The sequence below is a fragment of the Hemibagrus wyckioides genome, linkage group LG10 (assembly GCF_019097595.1).
Source record: "Hemibagrus wyckioides isolate EC202008001 linkage group LG10, SWU_Hwy_1.0, whole genome shotgun sequence".
Classification (NCBI taxonomy): Eukaryota; Metazoa; Chordata; class Actinopteri; order Siluriformes; family Bagridae; genus Hemibagrus; species Hemibagrus wyckioides.
The window spans coordinates 4,470,947-4,498,260 of record NC_080719.1 but is presented as its reverse complement, the minus strand read 5'-3'; the positions used below and the strand labels follow the sequence as shown (position 1 = coordinate 4,498,260).

Here is a 27,314-nt window from a genome sequence, read left to right as displayed (position 1 = left end):
TAGGGCTGATATACACATGGTTCTCTTTATTGAATCTCATTATAAATGATTTATTTTTACATCACGTTACAACTGTAATACTGTGATACATATTGTATAATTGTGATACAGAGATGTGTGTGTGTGTGTGTGTGTGTGTGCATATTCCTCAGGTGATATTCTTTAGAGATAAGAAAAGGGCTTGTGAGGTCCCGCTCTGTCCTATAATCCCAGACATATGGAGCTTCCAGATGGTGTTTTTCCTCTAACTGAGAAAAAACAGAACCTCATCAACTCATTATCGTGCCACGTATGTGATCTCTACACCTCATACAGCAATCAGGAACACACTGTGTGTGAACACGACTGAGACACGTGTCCTTCATGGCCTTTCACTCTTTTTCCCAGAGGCCAAAAAAAGGAATTTGTGCCTGTTTTGTTGTGTCCATGTTCCACAGTAGTGATTATTGCCTCATATAAAAGTAGTACTTTTTTAGGGCTTTAAGAATTTTAAGTTATTCACAGGCATTTCTGCTCTCTGAGATGCTCCGAATGCTTGTACATAAGCATCTAAAATGTGAAGGTGTTATTTCCAGCTACTAAAATTCTGTGTAAGGTTATCCAACAGAGGTAAAAACACACGTCTCACACTTAAAGCTAACAGAGTCCTGACTCATTTTATATCAAACTTACAGCCACAAAATAATTCGCTTCTTTATACTGATTGAAAATGTCTCCTAAGTTGATTTCATGCAAAAATGGTTTAACATTAAATTTAACTAATGTTTAATTAACGCTGACCTCTTGATATACACAGATCAGGCATAACATTATGACCACCTGCCTAATATTGTGTTGGTCCCCCTTTTGCTGCCAAATCAGCCCTGACCCTTCATGCCCTGTGTATTCTGACACCTTTCTATCAGAACTATCAGTAGCTCGTCTGTTGGATCGGATCACACGGACCAGCCTTCAGTCCCCATGTGCATCAATCAGCCTTGACCGCCCATGATCAGGCCATAACATTCTGAGCACTTACAGTTGAAGTGAATATCACTGAGTATCTCCTCATCATGGCACCTGTTAGTGGGTGGGATATATTAGGCAGCAAGTGAACATTTTGTCCTCAAAGTTGATGTTAGAAGCAGGAAAAATGGACAAGCGTAAGGATTTGAGCGAGTTTGATGAAGGGTCAAATTGTGATGGCTAGACCACTGGATCAGAGCATCTCCAAAACTGCAGCTCTTGTGGGGTGTTCCCGGTCTGCAGTGGTCAGTATCTATCAAAAGTGGTCCAAGGAAGGAACAGTGGTTCACAGGGTTATGGGTGGTCAAGGCTCAATGATACACATAGGGAGCAAAGGCTGGCCCGTGTGATCCGATCCAACAGACGAGCTACTGTTGCTCAAATTGCTGAAGAAGTTAATGCTGGTTCTGATAATGTTAATGTTATGCCTGGCTGGTGCATATCAGACTTGCTGTGATAAAATAATTCATTAGTTTACACTGATTGATAATGCCCCATAAGCGGAAACGGAACAGTATTGTACCAGTTCATTTTTAACGAGTTTAACTAAAACTTTCACTAGAGAATCACACTAAGATAGGTGCTACATGCCTAGTTATATACTTCTGAATGAATTTCTGGATGTCTTTCCTCAACCTTTCTCTTGTACTTCTCGCCAGCTCTCGCTCACTAGTGTTCCACCATCGGTTGATCAAGCGGTCCATCATTATTGCCATCGACAGGAACAGCCAATCACATGCAGGAACCTGTAGAAAGCTCCTTCTAATTGTTACCGCTCATTGTTGTTTTTTTACTCTGTTTTGTAAAAATAAACCAGTAGAGAAGAGTCAACAGAAGGCGGTAATGTTTAAAAGCATTTTAATGACATCGCACATATTTAACAGAGAGGGGTAAAAGGTCTACAGGTGCAGTTTCATACAGTCGCACTATCATGAGGTTATTATACGCCCTCACCAGCGCCGACGCTGCAAAAGGATTTCATTCCTATTACGCTATTTCGGATTGTGCAGTAGATGATTTTCTTTCTTTCTTTTTTTTTTGTTTGTTTGTTTGTTTCTTCATTACATTACATACAGTGACAGAGGAATGCACACTATGTATCAAATAGCGGTATAATGTAGCCGAAAAGAAAAAGAAAATCATAATAATAATAATAATGCGTAGTGCTATAGCCAACAAGCAAGCGACCATACTGTTCTGAGTAACTTTACCGTTTATTTAATTCCAGTAAATGCTCGAGCTCCACTTTCCACTTAACATCGACGCTATAGAGTGTTTATAATACAGCTAGTTTTTCAATACTCTGTACTAGAATTATTTGAAACATATATTATGATGCAACTCAAAAGAAGTGACAAAAACAACAACAACAAAAAAAAAAAGGAATAAAAAAAAATATGTAAAAAATAAAAAATAAAAGGAGTAATTTTTGTTTCATATAGCATATAACATTCTTACAGGTAAAAAAAAAAAATGTGGTTTTAATAAAGGACACACGACAAGCAAATGTTAATCGACCTTCATATTAGCGAGGACTTCTACGGCTTTAAAGCCTGGAATTGTTAAGAGGCAGGTTCGGCCAACATGGAGACTATAGAAGCGAATGGAATTTTAAGCGAAGGTTCCTTCATATGGAAATGTCAGGTTCAGCTTCCTGACTGGAATCGCACAGTGGAATTGATTTTCGTCATCAAGCATCACCGCCTTGCTTCCCGACAGCACAGATAAGACGCAGAGCATCCCTCCGAGACAGCCTCACAAAATTGAGGAAAGCGTTTGTTCTTTTTTTTTTGTTTGTTTTGTTTTTAAATATCCAACCCATCTGAAAGACACGGTCAAGTAAAAGAGTGATATTCATAACCGATAATTAAAATCATAGCTTTAAAATTGAAATAGAAACAGAACAGAGTAAAAAGACACATACATCCTGGTCCTGGTAAATTTCCAAACCTGACTCACGACACACCCTAGCTAAAAATCTTTCCTTTTTTTATTTTTGCGAATTTTTTTATCGTAACTTTGGAACCCGATCAGAGGGACTTCAGGCACAGAGTGTGGCGTATACGCTCTTCGGCTTGCATGCTGGAATATCACATGAGGTGAACGGACAGGAGAAAGAGAGAGAGAGAGAGAGATAGAAAGAAAGTGAAGAGAAGATATAAAGACAAATTTGATGATAGAGAGGAACTGGACGTTTCTGCTGTTAGGGACACTGGCCTCTACTGCTTCTTCTTGCTGAAGAGACTGAAACGCTTTTCTTTGTCTTTCTCCTTGTCCTTCTCTCGCTTGCCCGGGCTCGACTCGGTTGTCAGGGTGACAGATGCAGGGAGCGTGTGGGCGCGGCTGGAGGCGGGAGTGCTCTGGTTGCTAGGCATAATGTCAGACTTGTCTGAAGGGGAGGAGCCGCTGACTGCGTTCTGAATAGCCTGCATCCATGTGTTCATCTCGTCCTGAGAAAAGGTCACACAGGAGACAAGGGTGAGAGATCACACACACACACACACAAAAACCTCGATTTCCTCAAACTGTTTACACCTGGTTGACTGCATGAGCTACCATTTTGAAAAACCGGGTTCTTCAAGGGTTCTTTGGACACTTCATGGCTCCTACTTTCAACCCTCAGAAAACTTAAAGCTGTTAAATGGAACCTTTTTAAACATGAGTGCTATATTTAAGTGTCCATTTTTTGTTTCTCGGAAGCACTTTCAATTCCCCAAGTTAGCTGATAAAACTTTAGAGATATGATTAGTGATACAAACTTCGGAAACACAACTCGGATGTAAAGTAACCAAAATGGACAATTTGTGAGGATGTAAAGAACCAGGAACCTGCAGGTAAATCACTAAAACACAATACAGGTGCTTACAATCGGGTAACACAAACGAAGAACATGAACCCACAAATAATGACATGAAAGCAGTGCTTGCTGTGCTTAGAACCACGCCATGTGCTCAAAAATCTAATCATATTTACACATACACTATATTGCCAAATCATTGAATTCAGGTGTTGTTTTTCAGGGGTTGGCCCTGAAAAGGAAAGGAACTCTTAATGCTTCAGCATACCAAGACATCTCCAAAGGATCCCCACAGTCAAGTTCCTCCACACCAAACTCACTCATCCATGTCTTTATGGACCTTGCTTTGTGCTCTGGTGTGCAGTCATGTTGGAACAGGAAGGGGTCATCCCCAAACTGTTCCCACAAAGTTGGGAGCATGAAATTGTCCAAAATGTCTTGGTATGAAGCTGAAGCATTAAGAGTTCCTTTCACTGGAACTAAGGGGCCGAGCCCAAACCCTGAATTCAATGATTGGAGGGGTGTCCCAAAACGTTTGGTAATATGGTGTATTCAGATTAAATGAAACAGATATTTTCTAAACTGTGCTTCACATTTAAAATATTGTTCTGCTTTAACTGAGACAACGGCTTGCCTACTCATTTGTGTGTAATATTATTGCTTTTTAAATCTACACTGCATTGTGTGTATCTCAAGCTACGACAAATTTAGAATGAAAAGCAACACAGCTTCAATAATATCTGCTTTTCTCTTACAGAAAAAGTGCAGATTGTTGCTAATTTAGTGAATAGACTTTGTGGGTCAGTACTGAAAAGTGTTTTGTGTTGATATATTGCGCTGTAACCTTTACAACACTCTTAGCAGTTCTAGCTAATATTAGTGGTTTCTTCTCTATATTAGGTGTATAATTATCAGTAATGCATCTAGTTTCCAGGCACAACATTGCAGGTCCTTGACATTTTGGTATAATGTGGATGTTATTATTTTTTTCCTCCTGTCTGCCACAAGGAGGCACTTCTGAGCGATTTTTCTACATGTTTAAACCTCTCGTGAGAATTCAAGACAGTGTCTTACATCATCTTTGGCTTGGAAGAGATACTCGTTTCCATTTGTCACTCTGTAAAGAAGAAGAAGAAGAAGAAGAAGAAGAAGAAGTCATGACAAAATCCATTTTTTGGCAAAAAATATAAATTTTATTCTTCTTATTATTATCAGGTTTCATGACTTCAGGTTCAGCTCACCTCAGTTTGAAGACATGTTTCTTCTTCTTGTAGTCGACGGCCACCTCACAGACGGCGTCCTTCAGGCTGACGGGGATCTCGTTGTGGTACGGGATGCCCTGCCCGGCGTTCTTGTTGTCTTTGTAGAAGCCCATCTCTTGGTTATTGATAACGCAGTACACGTTATGCCAGGACCTGGGTGAGAATTTTTCAAAAGAAAAAATTTTCAGCAACAATCTTAATTATACAGCAGCGCCGTAGAATTCTGGATTCTGATTGGTCGGAAGGTCTTCTAACAATCGTCCTGTATTAGAACTTTCTCCTTCCTTTTTATAGCAGATGCTCCAGGTAAACAGAATAAAATATCTATCTAAAAATCTGTTACTGTTGATATGGTGAAGATATTTTATGGAAGGAGTCTCCAGTGTCAGAGATTTGTGACAGTCTTAGGTAAAGCAGCGAGTTCCGACATCTTCAGATGTCAGTCACATAAGAGACTTAAGAGAGGTTTTGGGAGAGGGAATGATGCTGCTATATCAGATGATATCAGGAAGTTAATTCTTGGACATTAAATGTAACTCTAAATGGATAAAAATGGTCATTTATTAATCACCACAGCACAGGATTGTTGATTATTTTTAAGTGATTTTTTTCCTTACAGTAGATGCTGCATATGATGCAACTTCAGGGAGCTGTAACTACCCACCATTAGTGTTAGTTACATTACTATGGTTACGTTCGTTTTAGATCACGATGGTGGAGTTACCTGTTGGATGCCTTCTTATTGTGTCCCTCAAACTCATGCTTGCGGTGTAGGAAGCCCTCCAGCTGGGTGGAGGGAGACTCTTGACTTTTGGCCGGCAGGGTGGACGATTGGCTGCCCTTGGCGCGTCTGTTTGAGCTCGGGGATGGGATGGGGCTCGCCTCTTTAGAGCTCCTCTCAGGCACGCCGTTCACGATTTCTCCGTCCACTCCGTCCTGAAATAAGACAGAGACACGGAGAGAGGCAGGGACAAGTTCATACACTGTCTCCGAGCTCACGATCAACCCGGGAAAAAAAATCACCACAAAGCATCACAAAAAAGCATCACAACATCTCTGAACAGAAAACTATCTGCATGTTGAAAACAGCATGAGCTTCATCCTTTGGCATCGGTCTTATAGTGTGCTACGAATATTCCATTCAATTCCATTTATTTGTGTAGAGATTTTAACAATGGACATTGTCTCAAAGCAGCGTTAGAGAAGTATAGAAATGTTAAGTTACTATTTATCCCAAACATTTATCCCTAATGAGCAAGTCTAAAGCTTATATTACATAAATACCGTATAATATTACTGACACTGCCTCGTATTTCTTAACAATTTATAACGCTTAATAAATAAACCTAAATGAAATGCATTTTCCTAAATAATTATGTAAATGTGTATAATGCCTTAGAGTGTATTATAACATGATGTGTGTGTGTTTTAGGATATAAGGTAACACACCCGTGGGGAATCCTGGTCTGATGGCAGTCCGTTCTGAGCGATCTGCTCTCCTTCTCTGTGAAAGATCAGGAACTTTTATGCAGAATTCTAAATAATAAGAAAAAATGAGATCAGTTCTGTAGCGAGTCTCTGAGCGTGATTACCTCTGCTGTGCCTCGATCTCCTGCTCCGGCTCGGGCGTCGGGGGTTTTCTTCTTCTCTCCTCTTCTTCTTGCCTTCTTCTCACTTCCAGTAACTCCAACTGAGACAGGAGGAAGGACAGGTCAAATGATTTCACACACACACACACTCCAGGAGCCCTGCTCACTTCCCTTCCTCCTTTTTACCTAGACGAAATTTCACTTCCGCTTTCGTTCTTTCTGAAGTTCCAGCTGATGATTTACTAGGTTTAACTCTCAATATTTAAAAAGAACATTCTAGAAGGAGAAAATCTCTGACTGTAAACACGCTTGCGCTGGTAAATCTAATGATCATAGAAGAGGAAGTAGTGGCTATGAGGAAGAGCGTGTTCTGCACTAATTTCACTCACAGGTCACTTCTGCTTTCGAGAAAACCTTCCTCACTGAAAGACTGAAAGACAAATCACAGCAATGTATTCTAACACCGCATCGTTTCTATAGCGACGGCTCTTCAGCGTCAGTATTTTAACAGTCAGTGGTAAAGCTGCAACTTTCCAACATCTACGTTATGAGTAACTGCAGTATAAAGTGATCAGAAGTGTGATGTCGCTCTTTAATGAAGAAAATAAAAGTGAATTTCTGGCAGTGTTAATAAAAGGATAAAAAGATTTCAGGAGATGCTGTTATAGAAAAATAATCCACTTCACACATTACACAACACTATGTTTGAGTATCGGCCTTTAAAAGCACAGTAATAAATAAAATAATTAAATATTAAATAAAATAAAATAAAATAAAATAAAATAAAATAAAATAAAATAAAATAAAATAAAATAAAATAAAATAAATCTATCAAAGAAAAAAGTTGAAAAATAAAATTAAACAGATTTTAAATTCTTTTAAATGAATATTAAAAATGCTGTATTAAAAATAAAGTTATTACTACTATTAATATTAAATAAACAAAAAAAGTAATTATTATATATTTAAACAAATTATATATTTAGAAATTATATATATTTATCTGTAAAAATATATATTGCATATAAAAACACATTACCAGAATTAATAATAATAATAATAATAATAATAATAATAATAATAATTATTATTATTATTATTATTATTATTATTATTATACAGATTTTTTAAATGCAATTGATTTTAAAGAATAAAATCCTCATTTCAGTTGGTATCATTATTATTACTACTCTATTACCACTACAAATAATGAATAAAAATAAATAAATAAGATGTAAAGTGTCATCATAAGAGGAGAAAAAAAAATAACGAAGATATAAAACGGTCAGATAAACAAATGGTGACACAAAAATAAATAGATCAGATTGTCACCATGTACAAATATGTTATTGTTACTATCATAAATGTAATAAATTATTTATTTATTTATTGTTATGAATAATAATAATAATATTTCTGATGATTTTCCAGTTTACAGATGTAAGAAGTAACCTGATTAGAGCTGATGAAAGCAGGTTGAAGCTCTATTCTGACTGAAAGCTGATGGAGTAATGGATGATCTATGACTTTAATCTCCTCAGTCTGGTATAAGATGTAGGTTACACAAATTTATTTCTTCACTTTAACTCCGTCATGACGATTTATGGTTACTGAACCCACGTTTCTCACCTGTTTTACGGCAGCAGCTTAACTTTAATTTATTCTTCATTCAAGTTTAACCATCATGAAATGTTTTACACACACACACACATTTTCACCTGCTAATATGACTAACAGTAACGGGGTGTGTATCTCACCGTAGTCAGCCTCTCCAGCGCAGAGAAGCGTTCCTCCCAGGTCGCGGCCGACTTCTCGAATGCCTCGTGCCTCTTGATCAACTTTTCCACTTCGTCCACACTCTGACCCACCTCCCTACTGGACAGGTACGGCTCCTGACCCAGCAACCACGCCTCGGCTACCCCCGCGTCCCGCGAAAACTGGTGCACTTCCAAAACTACACACACACACACACACAGATGCAAAGTAAAAGGAAAGTTAGTGGCAGGATCGTTAAAAGTGAGTGTACACCCACACACACAAGCAACTTCTGTGTTTCAGATCAGATCTGACTGAGGAACAGGACACTGGGCGAATAAAATTGAAAGCGAAAGAGAATATGAAATGTGATTCATTTATTTCTTTTTTTTTTTGTTCCATAATGTGATTTCTTCCATAAATAGCATCATCTGGATGGATGGAAATATTGTTCTACCAATCAGAGTTTAACAGGTCAATAGGGACATGCCCACTTTCTCAGCAGCCATCTCCAATAAATGCTAAAAAATAAATTTTAAAATTTTTTAAAAAATATATATTTAAATAAATAAAAATGAACAACAAGGGGAAAAAATACAACATTGCGAACTTATTGTTTTTAACAAGGTGAAAGAAATATTCCTCCCATGAATTATGTCTTAGGTTTATTTTAGATTATTATTATTATTATTATTATTATGTTTAATAATAAATCTTTAATCTCTCTTGACAGATTAATACGGATGTATTTAAGGACATTTTGTTGGTTTTGATTTCAGGTTTTTATTTTTCTTTCCTCTAAAAATGAGGCTTCAAATAACCGCAAGCTTTTTTAGGTTAACAGAATGTTCTCGGGATGTTTCACATGGAATGTTTTCATGTGATGCTTTCTAAAGCTCTTACAAGATTGCTCGGAAGGTTGCGTGAGCAACGTTTTAATAACGCTACCGAATTCTTCGAATTTGATGTTAGCTAAATGAAAACTAATCTAATGCTTACACAAGCCTCGTGTATTAGCCTTTTTTCCAATGTCAAGTGAACAAAAATATATGGACTTACTCAGTCTTAGCCACTCCCATCTGTCTTCCCATTTGTCAATCATTTCTTTCCTCTTGTCTGTCAACTGTAGCAACTTTTCTTTAATCTGCGCACAAAATGCAAATAAAAAAGCAACAATTATTGCAATGAGACATTTTCAGAACACTGATATTCATGTGGACTGAACACGGCTCCATCTTATTTCCACATTTCGAGTGTGCAGGCTCGTCCCTCACCTCCTCTGATGCGTAGTGCTTGCGTGCCAGCAGAGACTTGCCCAGCTCAATGCAAGCGGTGAAGCTGTCGTTACGCGCGTCGATCTCGGCCTTGATGCCCTGGTGATTGTTCATGAGCAGCTCCACAGACGACACGTCCCTGCAGCAAGCCGGTGCGAGGACACACGGTCATATTAAATGAAACCAAACAACCCCATCAGTGAGATTTCAGATCGTAACCATAACGCTCTCAGAAGAAGCTCACACTCACCTGGGTTTCTCCTGGGCCTCGATGAGGCGGATGACGTCCTCCATCCAGAGCATGAGGTCACGCACCATGTTGAAGAAGCGGAACTTGTCTCCTGTATCGAGAAGACGCGCCCTCCGCCCTTCACAGGCTTCCAGAAGGTTCCGCCATGCATCCAGGACCTCGCTCTCTCTCCGCTGGATATCATCAGCCTTATCGCCGGCATACGCTGACTGCAAACGTGCTGCGTCTTCTTGCAGCTGCCTGACCTACACACACACACACAGAGGAGAGGAGAGGAAGTGTGATATCTGGATCAGAGATCAGGTTCAGGTCATTTTTATCTCAGTTAAAAATGCATTATTTATTTTTATATATGAATATATGTAATTTTATTTATATATTAGTGTATACACTGATTAGGCATAACATTATGACCACTGAGAGGTGACATGAATAAGACTGAGTATCTCCTCATCATGGCACCTGTTAGTGGGTGGGATATATTAGGCAGCAAGTGAACATTTTGTCCTCAAAGTCGATGTGTTAGAAGCAGAAAAATGGGCAAGCGTAAGGATTTGAGCGAGTTTGACGAAGGGCCAAATTGTGATGGCTAGACCACTGGATCAGAGCATCTCCAAAACTGCAGCTCTTGTGGGGTGTTCCCGGTCTGCAGTGGTCAGTATCTATCAAAAGTATCCGTTAAGTCCCGTAAGTCGCAACTTACAGGACTTGAAGGATCTTGGTGCCAGATACCACAGCACACCTTCAGGTATCTAGTGGAGTCCATGCCTTGACAAATCAGGGCTGTTTTGGCAGCAAAAGGGGGACCGACACAATATTAGGCAGGTGATCATAATGTTATGCCTGATCAATGTATTTAGATGGGATTTTACTCAAAAAATAAACTTTTCTGTTTGAATTTTCATAGCAATTCATTCAAGCTAATTTATTCTATAAACAGCTTACAAACCTGAGTCCCCAGTGCTTGTATGTCGTGTTCGAAGGTGGTGTGCATCCTCTGGAGTGCCTCCACCGTGTTCTGGTCTCGCCCGAGCTCTTCCGGAAGCTTCTTGTGCTTGTCCAGGATGCGGGTCAGGATCTCTTTGACGTCGTGGTAGAACTTATGCAGCTCGTAGGAAGCCGCCAGGATCTGCGTGCGAGTGTCGATCAGCTCCAGAAGATCCGCCCAGGCCTCGTTCAGCCCGTCCTTCCACTCGGCGACGGTGGCGGCGTCGGCGTGGCCTGCGTTGATGAGCTCGTCCGCCATCCGGTTCACGCCGTCCACACGCTCCTGACCGATGTTCCCGGTGTCACGGGCGAACTCACGGAAACGCTCCTGCAACATCTGAGAAAAAGAGAAACAACAGTTTGAAGATTAAAAGTAATGTATAAAATTATATTTAACAAAAAATAAACGCTTGGTCAATATGGTGCAGCTTTTGTCCGAGAGATTGATTTATTTATTTATGGTCACTTTGTAAAGAATTATAACATGCTAAATTTTCCTTGTTACCGAAACTTGATTCAGTTGATCAATAAATCTCAGTGTAATTATTTTGAGTGCTATAATCAAAAGAAACCTGGCCACCATGAACCAGGCAAACATCCAGGACACAGTTAAAAGTAGTGGAGTGTTAATCATTATTCCTGCCGACTTACAGTGACATGCTCATAGTCCTGGCCCAGCTCGTGAGATCCTGCCACCACTTCTCTCTCGGCGATCCACTGCTCCAGATCATCCACCTCGCGGTTCAGCTGGAAGAGTCGGAATCTCTCGTCTAGTTTTCCTCTCCTCTCTTCCGAAAGGTCCTTCAGTCCTGCGTACAGCTTATCCACCTGCGACTGCCGCATGCCTATTCTCTCGCTGCAGAGTGAACAGAAACATGCATCAGTTACATTCAAACGAATCCTAACGAATCAGGTGAAAATGATTCATTTTTTAATATGAGAGAGAATCAACAAATCCGATTCAGATTCTGATTTGACTCCATAAGAATTAGTCACTAGAATATACAAATATAATATTAATAATACTATGAAGGAAAACTTATATAAGATTACTGCTCTGGTAACAAAGGTGCTATAAACAATTCCTTCATTTATAATCATGTTCTAACACAATCCCACAATGACCGTGAATAATTATAAAGCTTTAAACTTTTATATAAAAACATCATAATTATTTAAATGCATTGAATATGTCCCATAAAGAGGATTTCTTTAGAAAAGGTCTTCATTTCGGTAATGTAATATTTTTTAGAATCTAACCTGAGCTGCGAGCCGATTGGCTGGAAGATAAAAAAACGCCTGACACGTCACTCTGGACTTTAAAAAATATAAATAAAATCTATAGCGTTTTCATATTTAATCGCCACTTTGTAGAGTACTGACATTAAGATGTGCACAATTAAAAAAATTTAATATTCCAGACTTTTCTAGATTTTTCCAAACCTATGCAGGAAACAAACAAAAAAAACTTGATGTACTATTTAATAAAATAAAATAAAATAAAATAAAATAAAATAAAAATGAAAACAAAACAAAACAAAATAAAATAAAATAAAATAAAATAAAATGACCTCATTCTTGATAGTAAAATATCTAATCAGGGACTGATGCTCTGTGTGTCAGACTGCATGTTATAAAATGCAGTGATGAATGATGATGAGGGGGATGAAGGATGCTGGAGTGCTGAACTCTGCTGTACCTCTCGGGATGATTGTCCGCCACCAGGCCGCGGCTGGTCTTGGAGAGCTGATGGACCGTCTCGGCGTAGTCCTCCACCGCCTGCTCAAGGATCTGGTGTTTCTTCAGCATGGCCACGGAGCTCTGCTCATCCTGACGGAGAAACAAAACACAAGTGAGCAATTAATTATTCTGTCTGAATGAGATTAGAATAAATTACAAAATGCTTGACCTTTGACCCTCCAGCAGTTTCACAGCAGTAAATTTGCTCTACATAGTACGACATGGTGCGTATTCCTATCATGAGTTTCCTGGTTGCCGTGGTTTCCTTGGTAGTTGTCTGATATGCAGATAGTTACCGAAAACCAGCAACAGTTCAGATCACGACTTTCCCGTGTAAAATTTTTTGTGGATTTGAAAATTTAGCAAACAGACCTGGAAAAAAAATACCTTTATATTGCAGCAACCAGCACGTGTGCTACTAGCCCCGCCCACTTTTTCACTTCCAAGAGTTGTTTCACTACTTGTCCATTACACACCTTAGCTTTCTCCTCTGACATCATGTAAAGCTCCTGCTCGCTCATCCAGGCCTCCGCCTCGGCCGCATCGAAGTAGTACTGCTGTGCCTGATGGGCCTCCTCCAGCCGCTCATGCCTCTTCGCTGTCTCCTGGATGAGGAGGTTCCACAGGTCCTGTAGCTCAGCGAGGCGCGCTCGGATGGAGTCCACGCTCGGGCTGTCATCCGTCACGATGCTCTTGCTGCGATCGAAGATGTCGTCACAGCGTGGCTGATGGCCCTGGATCTCCTTCTGCAGGGTCTGAAAGAGAAACAGCGCGATGTAGTTGAAGATCGTAATGTGTGTGTTTAAGTGTGTGTGTGCATTTTAAAGCCTCACCTGGTTCTTCTTGATTAGCATCTGAACAGTCTGTAAGTTGTGGCCATGGTCTGTCGAAGTAGCCAGAGGCATCCTCTCCTCCACCCAGAGCTGGAAAGGAAACGAAGGAAATGATGTCATTCACGTGTCAAGCTCGCTCAAACATCAAACATCGCCCATTGCGCTCGACTCACGATTTCGTCCTCGACGTCTCGGTTGAACTGGTGGATCTCCCTGGAAGCCATGAGGAACTTCTTCCTCTTCTCAAGAGGATCGAGCAGCTCCTGGAACTTCTTCTCCACCACCTCGCGCCGCCCGTCCACCTCGTCCGTGTCCTTACCCTCCTGCCGCAGCACGTGAGCCTGCGACTGAAGTTCCTCCACCTCCCTCTTACGCACCTCCACCTGGTTCTCCAGCATCTGTGCAAGAAAACGAGCTTATTTTATACTTCAGAGGCAAAGCTGTTATTCCTTAAATTCTCTAAATCTGGTGAGATGATTGGGATTATTGACTATTGTGTTACGATCTGTAACGTTTGTACACCCTGATTCGATAATCTTTTTTCTAATTTAAATAATTATAAAGAAATAATAATATTAAGAAATATGTTATGCTTAAAAGAAATAAAATGATCCACAAGTGTAGCAAAACTATTTCTCCTGCTCCAATTACCGTAAAATATTCCAAAAAATATTCTGGATATATTTTGCAAAATCGTAGACACTCAATATTTGATCTATTTTTCCATTTCTATTACTCGCTGTTTCTATTTTAGTATTATTTATATATTAATAATTTTTCAGGTCTAGAAAAGTGGATGAGAATAAATAAATAAATAAATAAATAAATAAATAAATAAATAAATAAGATTAATTTTAGTTTCTTTCATTAAAAATATTGTGGTTAATTTGACTCCTTACAAAGTCTGGAATCTACTTTCTGTAAATATTTTTAAAACTGATTCATGCATGAGTCTCTGCGTCTGCGTCTCGTTTTAGCTTCAGTTAAAAAATAAATAAGTAAGTAAATAAGTAAGTAAATAAATAAATAAATGAAAATTCGCCGTCATCTCCGCTTCCTGCTGCTCGGCACGGCGTGACGTTTTCTCTAATGACGGAAATTCTGAGCCAGCTCACGAAGAGCCTGACAATTAGCCGATCAGTGGGTAAAAACTCAAACTGTGCAGAGCGATGGGTTCGGCAGACGGGCGATGATGTGAAAACACAAAAATACACAAAAATATTTCAAAAGCATTTCAAGCTTTTTACTTGTTTATCGAGACTTATTACTTGCTTGTAACACTTTTTACTCAGTACATATGGACTTTTTTAATCGGTGTAAACAAATGGATGATGTTCTGGCTCTGAGTCTGATATTAAATGAGTCAGGACTCTGTTGGCTTTCAGTGTGTTTTAGACATGTGTTTTTCCCTCTGTTGGATAACCTTACACAGAATTTTACACATTTAAGCTGCTTTTTAGATGAACAAGCACTTGGAGCATCTCAGAGAGCAGAAATGGGTTTGATATCAACATTCTGAAAGTCCTGAGTGTCTACTTTCATATGAGCTTCATATTAACCACCAATGTGGAGTGAGACATGACAAAGACATTCAATGATTAATATGGACACGACAAAAACAGGAGAAATCTCCATTTTTTGACTCTGTGAGAAAAGAGATATGATATTTTATCTCATGTTTGTCCATATCTACATATTGCTGTCATTATGGTCACGCTGACTAGGTGACAGTTTAATAGGTAAAATATAGCGGAAATCTCCAGCAGACTTTCGTTCATACCTGTTGCTTCTTCAGCAGGATGTTGACGCTGGTTAGATCTTTGCCGTAGTCGTCTGATTGGATCTGACCCTCCAGACCCCCCAGCCACTTGTCGAGATCGGCGCAGCTCTGCGTGAACAGCTCGGCCTTGTTGGCGTCAAACAGGCACTGCGCTTTGGTCTGCGTGGTGGACTCCAGCTCCTGCCACTGCGTCTGCAGCACCGACAGCTTCTCCTTAACCACGGCCTCCGTCTCGGGCTTCTCTGATACCAGCTGCATCCCTTCCTACACAACACAGAGACACGGAGGGAAAGGGGTTTAGGCCAGACACTATATTTTATCATATATTATTCTAACTGCTCTTTTTCTTGTAGACAGGTTGCTGGTGATACTGAACTTCTTGCAATTTAAAACATTATTAAGATTATTTTGTCCTCAGCAGACTGTAGCTTCTTGTGTCTCTTTGACAACTTTTCATGTAAAAATGGATGGATCCTGGATGGTAGTGGATTTCAATAGTAAAATAACAATTTAAATAATAAATAACAAATTAAATAATAATTCAAGTAAATTATTTAGTAATTAAATAATTATTATGAAATAATTAATTAAAAAAATTAAAAGCAGTACCTCAAATACTAAACAACAACAACAATAATAATAATATCAATAATTAGAAATATCAATTAATTAATTAGACATATAATAAATAAATTAGGAAAATAAATATATAATCTAAAAAAACAAAAACATTATTTTTTATTAATTATGTTTAAATAATTAAATATAATTAATTATTTATAAACAAACAAGAATAATAAATAATGAATATGAATTAATGAATTATACAAATAATAAATACATTAAGAAAATAAACAAAAATAACATTTTAAAAATTAATTTTATAAAACAAACACATTTTAATATTACTTTTTTTATTATATATTTTTTTATTTTTTAAAATGTTTATGTTTGTAAATGTATTGTTTTATCATGGTAATTATCTCTTACTATACATCCTTGTTACTGTTCCTTATTATACATGACCGTGTATTTCTATTAATAAAAATATGAATCAATAATAATATTATTAATAAAAGTATTAGGAGCTGTAATGTAAACGAGGTGTCCGGACACTCACTTCCACATTCTAAATTGCACTACTGTCCATTCAAACTCACACTTTTGTACACAATACGTATCTCATTCTACATTGTGTACACACCTCACATCTGTATATATGTTACAGTCACTTTCACTTTTTACATTTTTCTACTGCACTCATTTTCATACAAGTCACCTTATACAGTATTTATTTAAATTATCTACCTGCGTATATGTTTGCACCTGACACCAAGACAAATTCCTAGTACTGTAAAGTGCTCCTTGCTGACCCTTTGCTGTACCTGGCAATAAAACTTTTTCTGATTCTGATTCTGAAATTAGTCAACAGCTATTAACACACTCCACCACTAGGGGGCGCGTGGTTTCCTCCAGTTAGACTAGAAAATGGAGCATACATGCAAAAAAGAAAAAAAAAAGAAAAAGATGAGGGACGAAGGGAAAGAGTTGGAGAGATTACTGACTACCTCAGAGCTCAAAATAATTAATAAAAATTCAATTATACTTCTGTAAATCTCTAACAGAAGAAATGGCTTCTGAATATCTGGATGTTTCAGAGGAAAGTATGTTCTCTAGTGTTACTCATCTGCTTTATTTTAGTGTATTCTGCCTACGCAGACTCAGCCGGGGCATGTCAGCCGGGGCATGTCAGCCGGGGCATGTCAGATAGACTAAAAGTAAAACCTCAGAACCTTTAAACCTCAGACGAACCTTCTCGATCTTCTCCAGCCACTCTTTGTTGGACTGGAGCTCAGCCATGAAGGCTTGGTGCTTGAGCCACTTGCTGTGCAGGTTTCTGGCTTCGTCATACGACATGTCCTGCGCTGTCAGCATCTTCTCGTTTATCCACAGATTCAACTGCACACACACACACACACACACACAACAGGAAAGAAAAAGTGTAAGCAACAGGAGGGGAAAGATACATGCACATGTTCTTCAAAGGCAAGTGAAAGATTTTTCAAGCTCCACCAGCTGGTGTACGAACACAAAGCGTTACACAACGTGTATAAAAGTCCAAACTGTTTTGTCCTCCTTTTAGCCTTCAATCAGCCAATTAGCCATTTAGCATTGTGCTAAATCATAAGGCATGAACGAATAAACACGAATCACAACAGTGCCACTGTGTCTACATAAACACTTTCTATAACATTAAATCCATTTAATGTTATGTTTATATTTCTGAATTCAGACGTTAGGCCACGCCTCCTACCTCATGCTAATAAAAGCGATTTAGCTTCAAGACTGTTCTTAGCTCTGTCACATTCTTTTGTCTTTGTTTCATATACTGTGTTGATATATTTAACGACTTGACGCAGTGTGTGAAAATGTATTGTTTTACATGAAACCAAAACGGTGGCTACATTCCTCTGCTCCTTCTTAAAGTATAAAAAAAAAACCCCAAAAGAAATAAACATCCATACATCAAAAATGTCTTGGTATCAATTTTGTACTACGTAAATGAACATTTTTTTGTCTAAATGTAATTTTTGGCCCAAACAATATGTGGATCTGTACCTCCTGGCAGTCCTGCAGGAACTTCTGTAGGTCTCTGTTATCTTTAAGTCTCATCAGCAGCTCCACAGCCGCCTCACGGTTCTTCTTATGTCTGCAGAGTGAAAGTTCAAAGGTCAGATTCGATCGCAACCTGGTCATCATTATGCTGTATCAAGTGCTGGGAATTTAAAGCTGCATTAAGTAACATTAGCCTAAGAGTAAGCCACATATTATTAGGTGGGTTGAAATTGAAATAATTCCCCCTACACCCCCAGGATTTACACTGGACCTTCGAACAGAGTGTCTATAAAATGACCGGAAAGTCCAGTGACCTTATACACGCCACTATTTCACCTTTAAGTCTAAAAAACGTGATGTTCTGGGTTTCTCTTTCAGAATATGAAAAACACCTGAGTGCTATTCACCCCTCTGAGAGGTTTCTGAAACCTTTTATAGCATCTAAACACAAGCACTTAAAATATGGACTGAAGGGATATAAGAATAAAGAATAACTTCATCCAGGAATAAATCAGTTGCTGAGATAATTCTCTGAATTATGATCTGCTCTGATGCCTTGTCTGGGGAACAGAGAGGGATGTTTTTAGGACATTACAGGGACGCTTCATTAATTACACCATATTCGTATGTTTAATATTGGCCTCATATCGTTTCTGTCTGTATTTACAGCGTTTTATTTTATTGTGATTTATCGTAGCAGATGGCGACGCTGGACGTCTGGCTTCTCGCTCAAGAAATTTTACAGTAGAATAAAAGCCAAGATCAGGATCTTGTGTATACTGAAACATGTCTCATGCATCACTCTGACATTATTTCTGCATTGTCTTTTGTTATGACAAAGGTCTGAATTGCTCTGAGTGCAAACTTTATATGAAGAAGAAGAAGAAGAAGAAGAAGAAATTCAAAATCGTCCCAAGTGTGCATTTCTTTTACCGGTCATCAATGGAAGTTGCTCTCTCCTGAATCTTCTCAGCGTTGATGTTTCCGTCGCTGGCCAGTCTGCGTCCGGCCTCCACCACGCCGTTGATCTTCTCCTCGTTGGCGTCCATCGTGGTCATGAAGTCCTCCTGCTTCTTAATAGCAGCTTCGGCTCCTTCTAAAGTGGTGGGCATCTCAGTGTGGGCTAACACATACTCCTGCAGAAAGAATGCATGAGATTATAAATAAAAAGGATTTGAAGAAATGATATTTTACTAGTGCAAACCTCAGCACATTACCTGATTGTTGAGGAAGGTCTCGGCCTGCTTTGTGTCTCTAAGGAACAGCTGGTAGGCGTGAGACTGGGACAGGAGGTTCTGACGGTTCTCCCACATCTTATGCAGCTCGTTCCATCCGGTGTCCAGCGCCTGCAGCCGCTGCCTCAGGAACATGTACTGAGCGTCCGTCTGGCCCTGGGTCACCATCTCGCCCATGTCCCGCATCTTCTGATAGTCTTCTTCATAGTTGTCGATCTCGTGCTTGATGCCTTCGTGCTGGGCGAGAAGCTTCTCAGCCTCGGCCAGGGTGTTGGGCATGTCCTCAGAGGCGATGGCCGTCTGCGTGCGAGACAGCCATGACTGGAAGTCGTCCAGCTGGCGGAGGAACTGCTGCAGCTTGCTGGCTTCACCCAGAGAGGCCTCGCGGTTCTGCAGGGTGTCCTTCAGCTCCTCCCAGACTGTCCCGATATCCGCCAGCCTGTCGGTGATAGCCTTGGCTTGTTCAGGATGTTCAGCTGCCAGACGCTCGGCTTCTCCACGCAGATCACCCAGCTTGGCCTCGATGGCGGCCAGGTCGCGCTCCATCCCCGTCAGCTTGCGCTGCAATGCCATGACTCCTGTCAGGTCGTTACCCAGGTCCTGAGTGGACTCGATCACTTTGGTCTTCTCGCGGATCCATGACTTGGTCTCGTTGCAGTCCAGGTGATAGTTCTGGACACCCAGGGCTGAGTTCAGCGACTCCTTCTTCTGGTCCACCAAGTCTCTGAACTGGCTCCACCTACAGAGGAGAATTTGTGGATATTTACATACTCATTAAATCTACAATAATGTTGTGTAAAAGTGTTATGACAAAACTGCTGCATCGTTTTATTTTATTACAGTCCCTCCAGGATTTTGCTGTATTTTTGGGTTTTTTTTACGATTGCTGCAACTTTTTGTGACAATTTTTTTGCGATTTTTCTTTTGAACTTCTTCCACTGCAGACCCACATGTAATTACTTTCAGTAGAAATAAAATTGATAACTCTTATAACTGTTACTCTGCTTCATCACATCACCACATGCTTGATTACTTTTCTGTAACAGCAAACCACCAAGTTTTACTCCTTGAATCTTGACACAGCACACAGGATGTGAAAAGTCAGTTTTTATTAAAACAAAACAAAACAAAACAAAGAATCTTCAATGAAATTATTTCAAATCATATTTAGTTTCATATTGTTTTAGAAATGCAGATTTTTAGGCGCACCGATATTGAATGATTCATTAAAGGGTAAACTAAAATGGTTTATCAAAGTTTATCAGATTTAGAGATATATTTACCGCAAATGTGTCTGAAAATTTAATCTGTGGGAATTTTAATCACTGTAAGGGATTTTATGTTTATTTTTATGCGGTCCGTTTTTATTCCTATTTTAAAGTAATCGTTTTACTATGATCACTAGTCTGAAATATTCAGCCTTTATTTCATTTTAAAATCCTGTTAGTCTCCCCTAGATTTCCATATCACTGCTTTGTTTATGATATGATGTCTCTTATTAAAGCACGTTGAATTGCAGGGATATATATATATATATATATATATATATATATATATATGCAATATGTATTAGATAATATGTTTCTGAAGAAAAAAGTCTTCCGTTTGAATTGTGAATCCTGGAGATAAATGTTGAAACCTGCCTGGTGTTCAGTTTGTCCTGCTGAGCCTTGATGTCCTTCTCGCTGGGGTGTCCGCTGTGCATCAGCTGCCGGGCGATCTGATTGACCACAGCGACCCGGGACGCCTGGTTATTCATCTCAGGCTCCAGACTCTCAAACCTGGAACAGATCATTCATTTAGTCAGCACAAGAAAAATAACACTGAGAACGTGAGAATGGAGCTTGACAGGTTCATACTGGATTCATTGTGGACTGAAATGATACTCTGAAGAGTCGTGAGGTGGTGTAATTTCTGAAAATATTCAGCGAGCGATACTTAGCCGTGATTCTGGTTTTCTCAAGACTCTGTGTGACTCAGCAGGGACATCTGGTGCACTAAACTCTCCTAATGCGCTGTTTCTGCATAGAAATATTTTCTGCAGTATACCACTGTGACGTCTTTCATATAATTCTCCCAGAGGCCAAAAAATGGAGTTTGTGTACATGTTCATAATTGAATGTCTTTGTCATGTTCCACTCCACAGTGGTGGGCAATATGAAGCTCATATGTAATAAGACGCTCAGGGCTTTAAGAATTTGTAGTGTTTCCTAAGTATTTCTGTTTTTCTCCTAGCCTACTAGGAGCAATATTTTCATAGAGAACATTTTTTTCATACAAATGTTCCTATCTTCAAAGTAAACGTTGATATCAAACCCATTTCTGCTCTCTGTGATGCTCCAAGTTGCTTGTTCATCTATGAAGCAGCTCAAATTTGAACTTCAACCAGTAAAATTCTGTGTAAGGTTCTCCAACAGAGGGAAAAACCCACGTCTAAAACACACTGAAAGCCCTGACTCATTTTATATCAGACAGTCATTTGTTTATACTGATTAAAAAGTCCATTTCCATTCCGCCGGCAGACTGGAACACCAGTGTACAGGTAAAAGGGGGTGCCCTTGTGACTGAGGTGAATGCAGTTGTCCAATATGGCCGCTGATATAAAACTAAAAATGGGATGTTCAGCTACACGATGAAATTTTGTTTATGTTTATTACAATAGATGCTTAGAGAAAGTCCTGTTTTGTTTGAATCCATGCAGCAAATCTGTCATTACTTAATAAGATATTTACACAAAAAATGACACATTCTAGTAAAAAGCTATAAAGCTGAACTAGACTAAATACAACATTTTTATATTAAATCTGCTGGATCCAGTCAGAAAAAAATGATATCTACAGTATCTCAAAAAAGCAAACTTTTTATCAAGAAATCGATCTTATATGGTCATATCCCTAAGCCTAGGCTTGATATATATATATATATATATATATATATATATATATATAATAAGTAAGTATTCTACCATGTTGCAACCTCCAAGCTTTCCCTCCTCACCTGTGCTGAATAACTTCAAGGTCCTCCAGTTTCTCTGGAATCACCATGCTGTTGAGCCACTGCTCCTTCTCATCGATCCACACCTCGCAGGCATCAGCCTCGCTGAACATCTTATAGAGAGACAGTGCATCCTGCAGAGCTTGTTTCCTCAGCCTGGTGAGCTCTGCCAGCTCCTTATAGCGCTCCTCGATGCCCGACAGGCGTGCGGTGATGTCAGCCGACTGGCCCAGCTCGTCAGGCAGCGCCTGAGCCTGCTCATGGAGTGAGTCGATCACGGGTCGGTAGCTGGCCACCTCGGCCGCTGCGTCCTTGTGCTTCTTCACCAGAGCCTGTGTGGAGAACTCGTCATGGCCAACATCATCGCTCGAGACGATGCGCAGAGCGTCCAGCATCCAGGCATCCACGTCATCGGCATCAGCCTGGAACTGGTGCAAGCTGCAGGCTTGCTCTAGACGTGCCTTCCGGACTGCTGCGAGTCGCTCCAGCGCCGCCCACTGAGCCTGAACGTCAGCAATGCGCTCGCGGATCTTGGCCTCTCCGAAGTGCCCGGCGTCAACCATCGCCTGTCCCTCACGCACCGTGTGCTGCAGGTGTCCGGCTCGGCCGCTCATCTCGTCCTCCAGCGCCCGGTGCTTACTCAGCAAACGCACGGCACCCGTCAGGTCCTTTCCGACGTCATCGGATGACAGGATCTGCTCCTTCTCACGGATCCAGCCCTCCTCCTCAGCCATCTCCCAGAAGAACTTCCAGAGACGGCGAGACTCCTCCAGACGTGCGCGGCGCTCAGCCGCCAGCTGAGTCAACTCCTGGTAGCAGAACTCCAGGTGAGCCACGCGGTCGCGGATCACCTGCGGATCGCACGGCTTGTAACCTGAAGGAAGTGGAAGGAAGATGTTGATAAACAAGGGGTAAACAAGAAGAGAAAAAAATAACAAATTGTGGCTTGAAGCAAAAAAAGAAAAAAAATTCAGAGAGATGAGTAAACTCTTGGAGATGTTGAGCTCCATAAACCGATGTTTATTATGTAAAACATAATTTTTTGTATTTTTTGGTAATACACGATTACAAATTCTTTAGCCTGTAATGTTTGTAAGTAATAATTTGTGTAATAATTGCTCATTTCAGAGCTTCTTAAGTCATGTTGTTATTGTGCTCTAATGTTGCATGAAAACCAGAATGATCCATATTTTTCCTCACCATCATCATCAACAGCATACTTCTGAGCATTGGCATTGACCGCCCTAACACGATCGGCTTGGATGGCGATATCGGCCTCCACCAGAGCGTGTTTCTGAAGCAGATCTTCCACTCCCAGCAAGTGTTTCCCGTAGTCCTGAGACAGCAGAAGCATCTGTAGAGAGAGGCGAGAAATCATCACAGTTTAGACTATTTTCATTAATGCTACAGTGTACAGATCAGATATTTCAGTTAATAAAATACGAAACAGGATTTTGAGCAAGTTTTTGCTTTCTGGTTCTACTTCTCTCAATTTCACTTCTCTCGCTTCTAACCTCCCACTATCTCTTTCACCCACTCTCTCTCTCTTTCCCTTATACGCTTCATCCCGCCTCCCTGTTTTCTTCACCTTCATCTCATCCATCCAGTCCATGATGTAGAGCATCTCTTGGAAGACACGCTGCACGCCCAGGTTCATCTCCAGCCTCTGCCTGCGTGCCTTCAGCAGCTCCAGTAGGTATTCCCAGAGCCGCAGCACGTTGTCCTTGCGTGCCGCAATGCGCTTGATATCGTGGTAGTTCTCCGCTTCCAGCTCTTTAGCCACGGCTACAACGGCTTGCACGCGCTCCTCGTAGGCAGCGATGTCCGTCTCGATGGCTTCGTGCTTCTTGGTGGCTGCCTCCACTGCCTGGAGGTCGACGCCAAAGTTGTCCTGAAAAGAGAGCGATACGATGAGATATTTCCTTCCTTACAGACTAAAATGCATTGCTTACTAAAAATATTTACCCCCACTGAAAGAACAGACTTTGTGTGTTAGACGTTGTGAGTTATTTATTACTGTTGTTATTATTAATATTATGGGGCGCAAAAACTTTTCATACACAGTTACCTGTGACACCAGCCGCTGGTTCTCGCTGAGCCAGGTTTCTCTCATAGCAGCCTTGCGGTCGAATCGGCGTGCCAGCTGCTCCAGCTTCTCCTGACGAATCAGCTCGTTCCTCAGAGCCAGCTCACGCTCATGCTCCGCCTTCTCCAGACGCTCCCAGGCCTGCACACACACATATACACACGCTTAACACTATCACTACAACCATCATCCATAAACAGCAGAACTGCCTCCAGCTCTCAAACATTCACTCATAATAATATCTAGTGACTTATGACTAAATGGAAAAACTTTATGGCTATTATTAACTTAAATCAATAAACTTGATTCCTAATACAAACTTGAAGTAAATTGCTATAGTATAAAGAAAAGGAAAAAAGAAAACACAACACATGATGTGCTGTTATAGGATATTAATCAACTCTGGCTAAATCTGCTTCATAACGCAACCCTGTCACTGATTACTTTCCTAAAACAGCACACCCTAACTCTTTTATTCCTGCAGAAATTTACCAAAATCATGTCTCACCTTGTTGATGTCTGAGATCAGCTTGCCCTCTCTGGGCATGTAAACCTTCTGGTTGTTGGCTCTCATTTTGCTCTGAATTGTGAACAGAAGGACTTCCAGGTTACCTTTCTCTGTGAACCTGAAAAACGAGGCAAAACAGAGTCCAAGACATCAACATGTCTACTTCGTTATATTTTAAAAAAAAAAAACTGATTCGAATCACTTGATTCAATTTCATTCACTTGATTCAATGATTCAACTCCATTCGTTTAAATTCAACTGCATTTCTATACACAGGTCTAAAAAAATTTCAATTCGGGTGTAAATTTGACGTGACATGATTACAGAGAACGAAAATGGATAACGCTTACTTGTAAGGCTTCATGATTCAGTGTGAATCACTTGATTCATTGATTCAACCCCTTGTCATTCACTCACAATCAATTACATTTCTATAGGAACTTCCAAGAAGATTCATTTCAGGTGTAAATTTAACGTGACATGATTACAGACAATGAAAATGGCATAGCACTCACTCAGGAGGCTTCTTGATTCAGTGTGAATCACTTGATTCAATGATTCAAGCCCTTGTCATTCACTTACATTTCTATACAATCTTCAGTGAAGATTAATTTTAGGTGTAAATTTAACATGACATGATTACGGGCAATGAGAATGATGTAACACTCACTGGGAAGGCTTCTTGATTCAGTGTGAATCACTTGATTCAATGATTCAACTCCTTGCCATTCACTTACAGTCAATTACATTTCTATATAAACTCCCAAGAAGATTCATTTCAGGTGTAAATTTAACATGCCATGATTACGGAGAATTAAAACAGCGTAACACTCACTTGGGCGGTTTCTCTACAGTGCGGTACGTGTTGAAGGCCTGGAGCTGTTGCTGAACTCCTACCAGTGAATTAGCAAACTTGCGGTTGTTGAGGATGATGATGGTCTGCTCGATCCACTCCAGAAGGTCTGACGCAAGAGACTCGTATTTCTCGATCATCTTCTCTGTTTCGATGGCGTTATCGAGCACCTAGGATAGACAACGCAGGGGTTTTTGCTTTTGCGACACATCGATACACCTGTAAATAATATGGCGTGAAGACTTACTTTGCCGATACGTTTGCCCTCCACTTTGAGAGCCTTCATCTTGGAGAAGTAGTGATAGTATGTGACGACGTACGTGATGACTGACTTCTCATCAGGATGATCCACACTGATATCTAAAGAAAGGAAGATACTATATTGTGATTTGTGTTATTAAAAATTCTGCTGCATCTCTACCGTTGCCAATAAATCCACTTTTACTGGTTTTCAAAAGCTTTATTGGTTTTACTGGTTGTTAATTCTATCTGCTTTACTAGGAAACATTTATTTGGAAATCTTTCAGCTGTTTTAGTGCCTACCATCCAGATTTTCCCTAAATGGTAATTTTAATTTTAATAAAGCAAATCTGATGAAGGTGTTGCTTTATTTTTCTGTAAAAGCAGACTGAAAAAAAAAACCCCATTTATATATAACTATATTAACGCGCTCTATTGCTCTATTATGTTACTGTTTCTATAGTAACAGCCTGCACTGTGATTTGTACTGTGGGCTCGTAAAAAAATATGATGTAATAGTTTTCTGTAATAGTTTTTATTTATATTTTTATGAAAGAATCTTTGTACTTTCTGGTTTCTTAATAAATTTACTCACTTCTAAGATCAGGATTTTTTTTTTTTTTTAGAAAATTATTATTAAAAATATAATATAATATAATATAATATAATATAATATAATATAATATAATATAATATAATATAATATAATATAATATAATATAATATATAATATACACTAAAATAATAATACCACTTTTCTTTGCCTTTCTCATTTTTTTTTTAAATTAAAAAACAGAATTGGTCCAAAATATATTTGTCAGGCTTTGTTAAAGTAAGCCAAAAAATAAAAATAAAAAAATAAAATAAAAATAAAGAATAAAATTTAAAAAAAGTAGCAAAATGAGAGAAAAAAAATTCAAAATAAAAAATATAATCAAAATATTAAAAATGACTACATGACCAAGATTTATGTTTTTATAATCATAAACAAACAAAAAATCGTCATCATTTGATTTATAGTCCTATGGTGGCACTATGAACTGAAACTGCTAATCTGCTACTAACGTTTTTCATAGTAAAGTATTATCGCTGTGTAAAAAGCTGCTCATCAGAAGTCAGCTCCTGATATAAAGTCTAAGATGAGGATCTCACCCTCGGGATCGAGCAGTTTAGTGAGTCCCAGGTGTTGCTCAGCCAAATTGAAGGCATTCTGCAGGTTGTAGTGAACATTGGACTTCTTCAGCTTGTCAAAATCAATAAGATCCGGCCTGTGAGCAAAGAAAGACACAGGTTTCATGGAGCGTCAGATAACACAGGATGGGAGCCAAATGCTGGACAAACTGAGCCAAGAACTGAAACTGTAAGCTGGTGGCAGTGCGGAGTTTCTACCTGTGTTTGTGAATGAGGGCGTTGAAGGCCATTCCGTCGCGCCAGCTGGTGGTAAAGTTGTGGATGTTGACATTTGGATAGCTGTGAAGAAATACATAAAGCTCAGATCAGATACACAAAC

The 27,314-nt window shown here is 39.5% G+C and overlaps 1 protein-coding gene across 2 annotated transcripts in view; it reads right to left on the bottom strand.

Moving 5' to 3' along the window:
• Positions 1–1,846: 1,846 nt before the first annotated feature.
• The window catches only part of sptbn1 (spectrin, beta, non-erythrocytic 1), an 84,212-nt gene continuing 58,744 nt past the window's right edge, over positions 1,847–27,314 (bottom strand). For both annotated transcript variants that reach the window (XM_058401162.1, XM_058401164.1), the window contains 31 exons: positions 27,194–27,274; positions 26,957–27,072; positions 25,812–25,924; positions 25,547–25,734; positions 24,712–24,829; positions 24,186–24,344; positions 23,706–24,008; positions 23,318–23,471; positions 22,121–22,991; positions 20,767–20,904; positions 19,106–19,862; positions 18,822–19,024; positions 17,892–17,982; positions 17,085–17,231; positions 15,273–15,536; positions 13,666–13,890; positions 13,493–13,582; positions 13,136–13,414; positions 12,619–12,749; positions 11,571–11,775; positions 10,882–11,256; positions 9,933–10,177; positions 9,683–9,821; positions 9,468–9,552; positions 8,411–8,607; positions 6,657–6,754; positions 6,514–6,568; positions 5,789–6,000; positions 5,044–5,217; positions 4,877–4,919; positions 1,847–3,455 (listed from right to left, as the gene is read on the bottom strand). In XM_058401162.1, the coding sequence (XP_058257145.1) occupies positions 3,225–3,455; positions 4,877–4,919; positions 5,044–5,217; positions 5,789–6,000; positions 6,514–6,568; positions 6,657–6,754; positions 8,411–8,607; positions 9,468–9,552; positions 9,683–9,821; positions 9,933–10,177; positions 10,882–11,256; positions 11,571–11,775; positions 12,619–12,749; positions 13,136–13,414; positions 13,493–13,582; positions 13,666–13,890; positions 15,273–15,536; positions 17,085–17,231; positions 17,892–17,982; positions 18,822–19,024; positions 19,106–19,862; positions 20,767–20,904; positions 22,121–22,991; positions 23,318–23,471; positions 23,706–24,008; positions 24,186–24,344; positions 24,712–24,829; positions 25,547–25,734; positions 25,812–25,924; positions 26,957–27,072; positions 27,194–27,274 (6,487 nt within the window). In that variant the 3' untranslated portion in view covers positions 1,847–3,224. The remainder of the gene's footprint in view (positions 3,456–4,876; positions 4,920–5,043; positions 5,218–5,788; positions 6,001–6,513; positions 6,569–6,656; positions 6,755–8,410; positions 8,608–9,467; positions 9,553–9,682; positions 9,822–9,932; positions 10,178–10,881; positions 11,257–11,570; positions 11,776–12,618; positions 12,750–13,135; positions 13,415–13,492; positions 13,583–13,665; positions 13,891–15,272; positions 15,537–17,084; positions 17,232–17,891; positions 17,983–18,821; positions 19,025–19,105; positions 19,863–20,766; positions 20,905–22,120; positions 22,992–23,317; positions 23,472–23,705; positions 24,009–24,185; positions 24,345–24,711; positions 24,830–25,546; positions 25,735–25,811; positions 25,925–26,956; positions 27,073–27,193; positions 27,275–27,314) is intronic.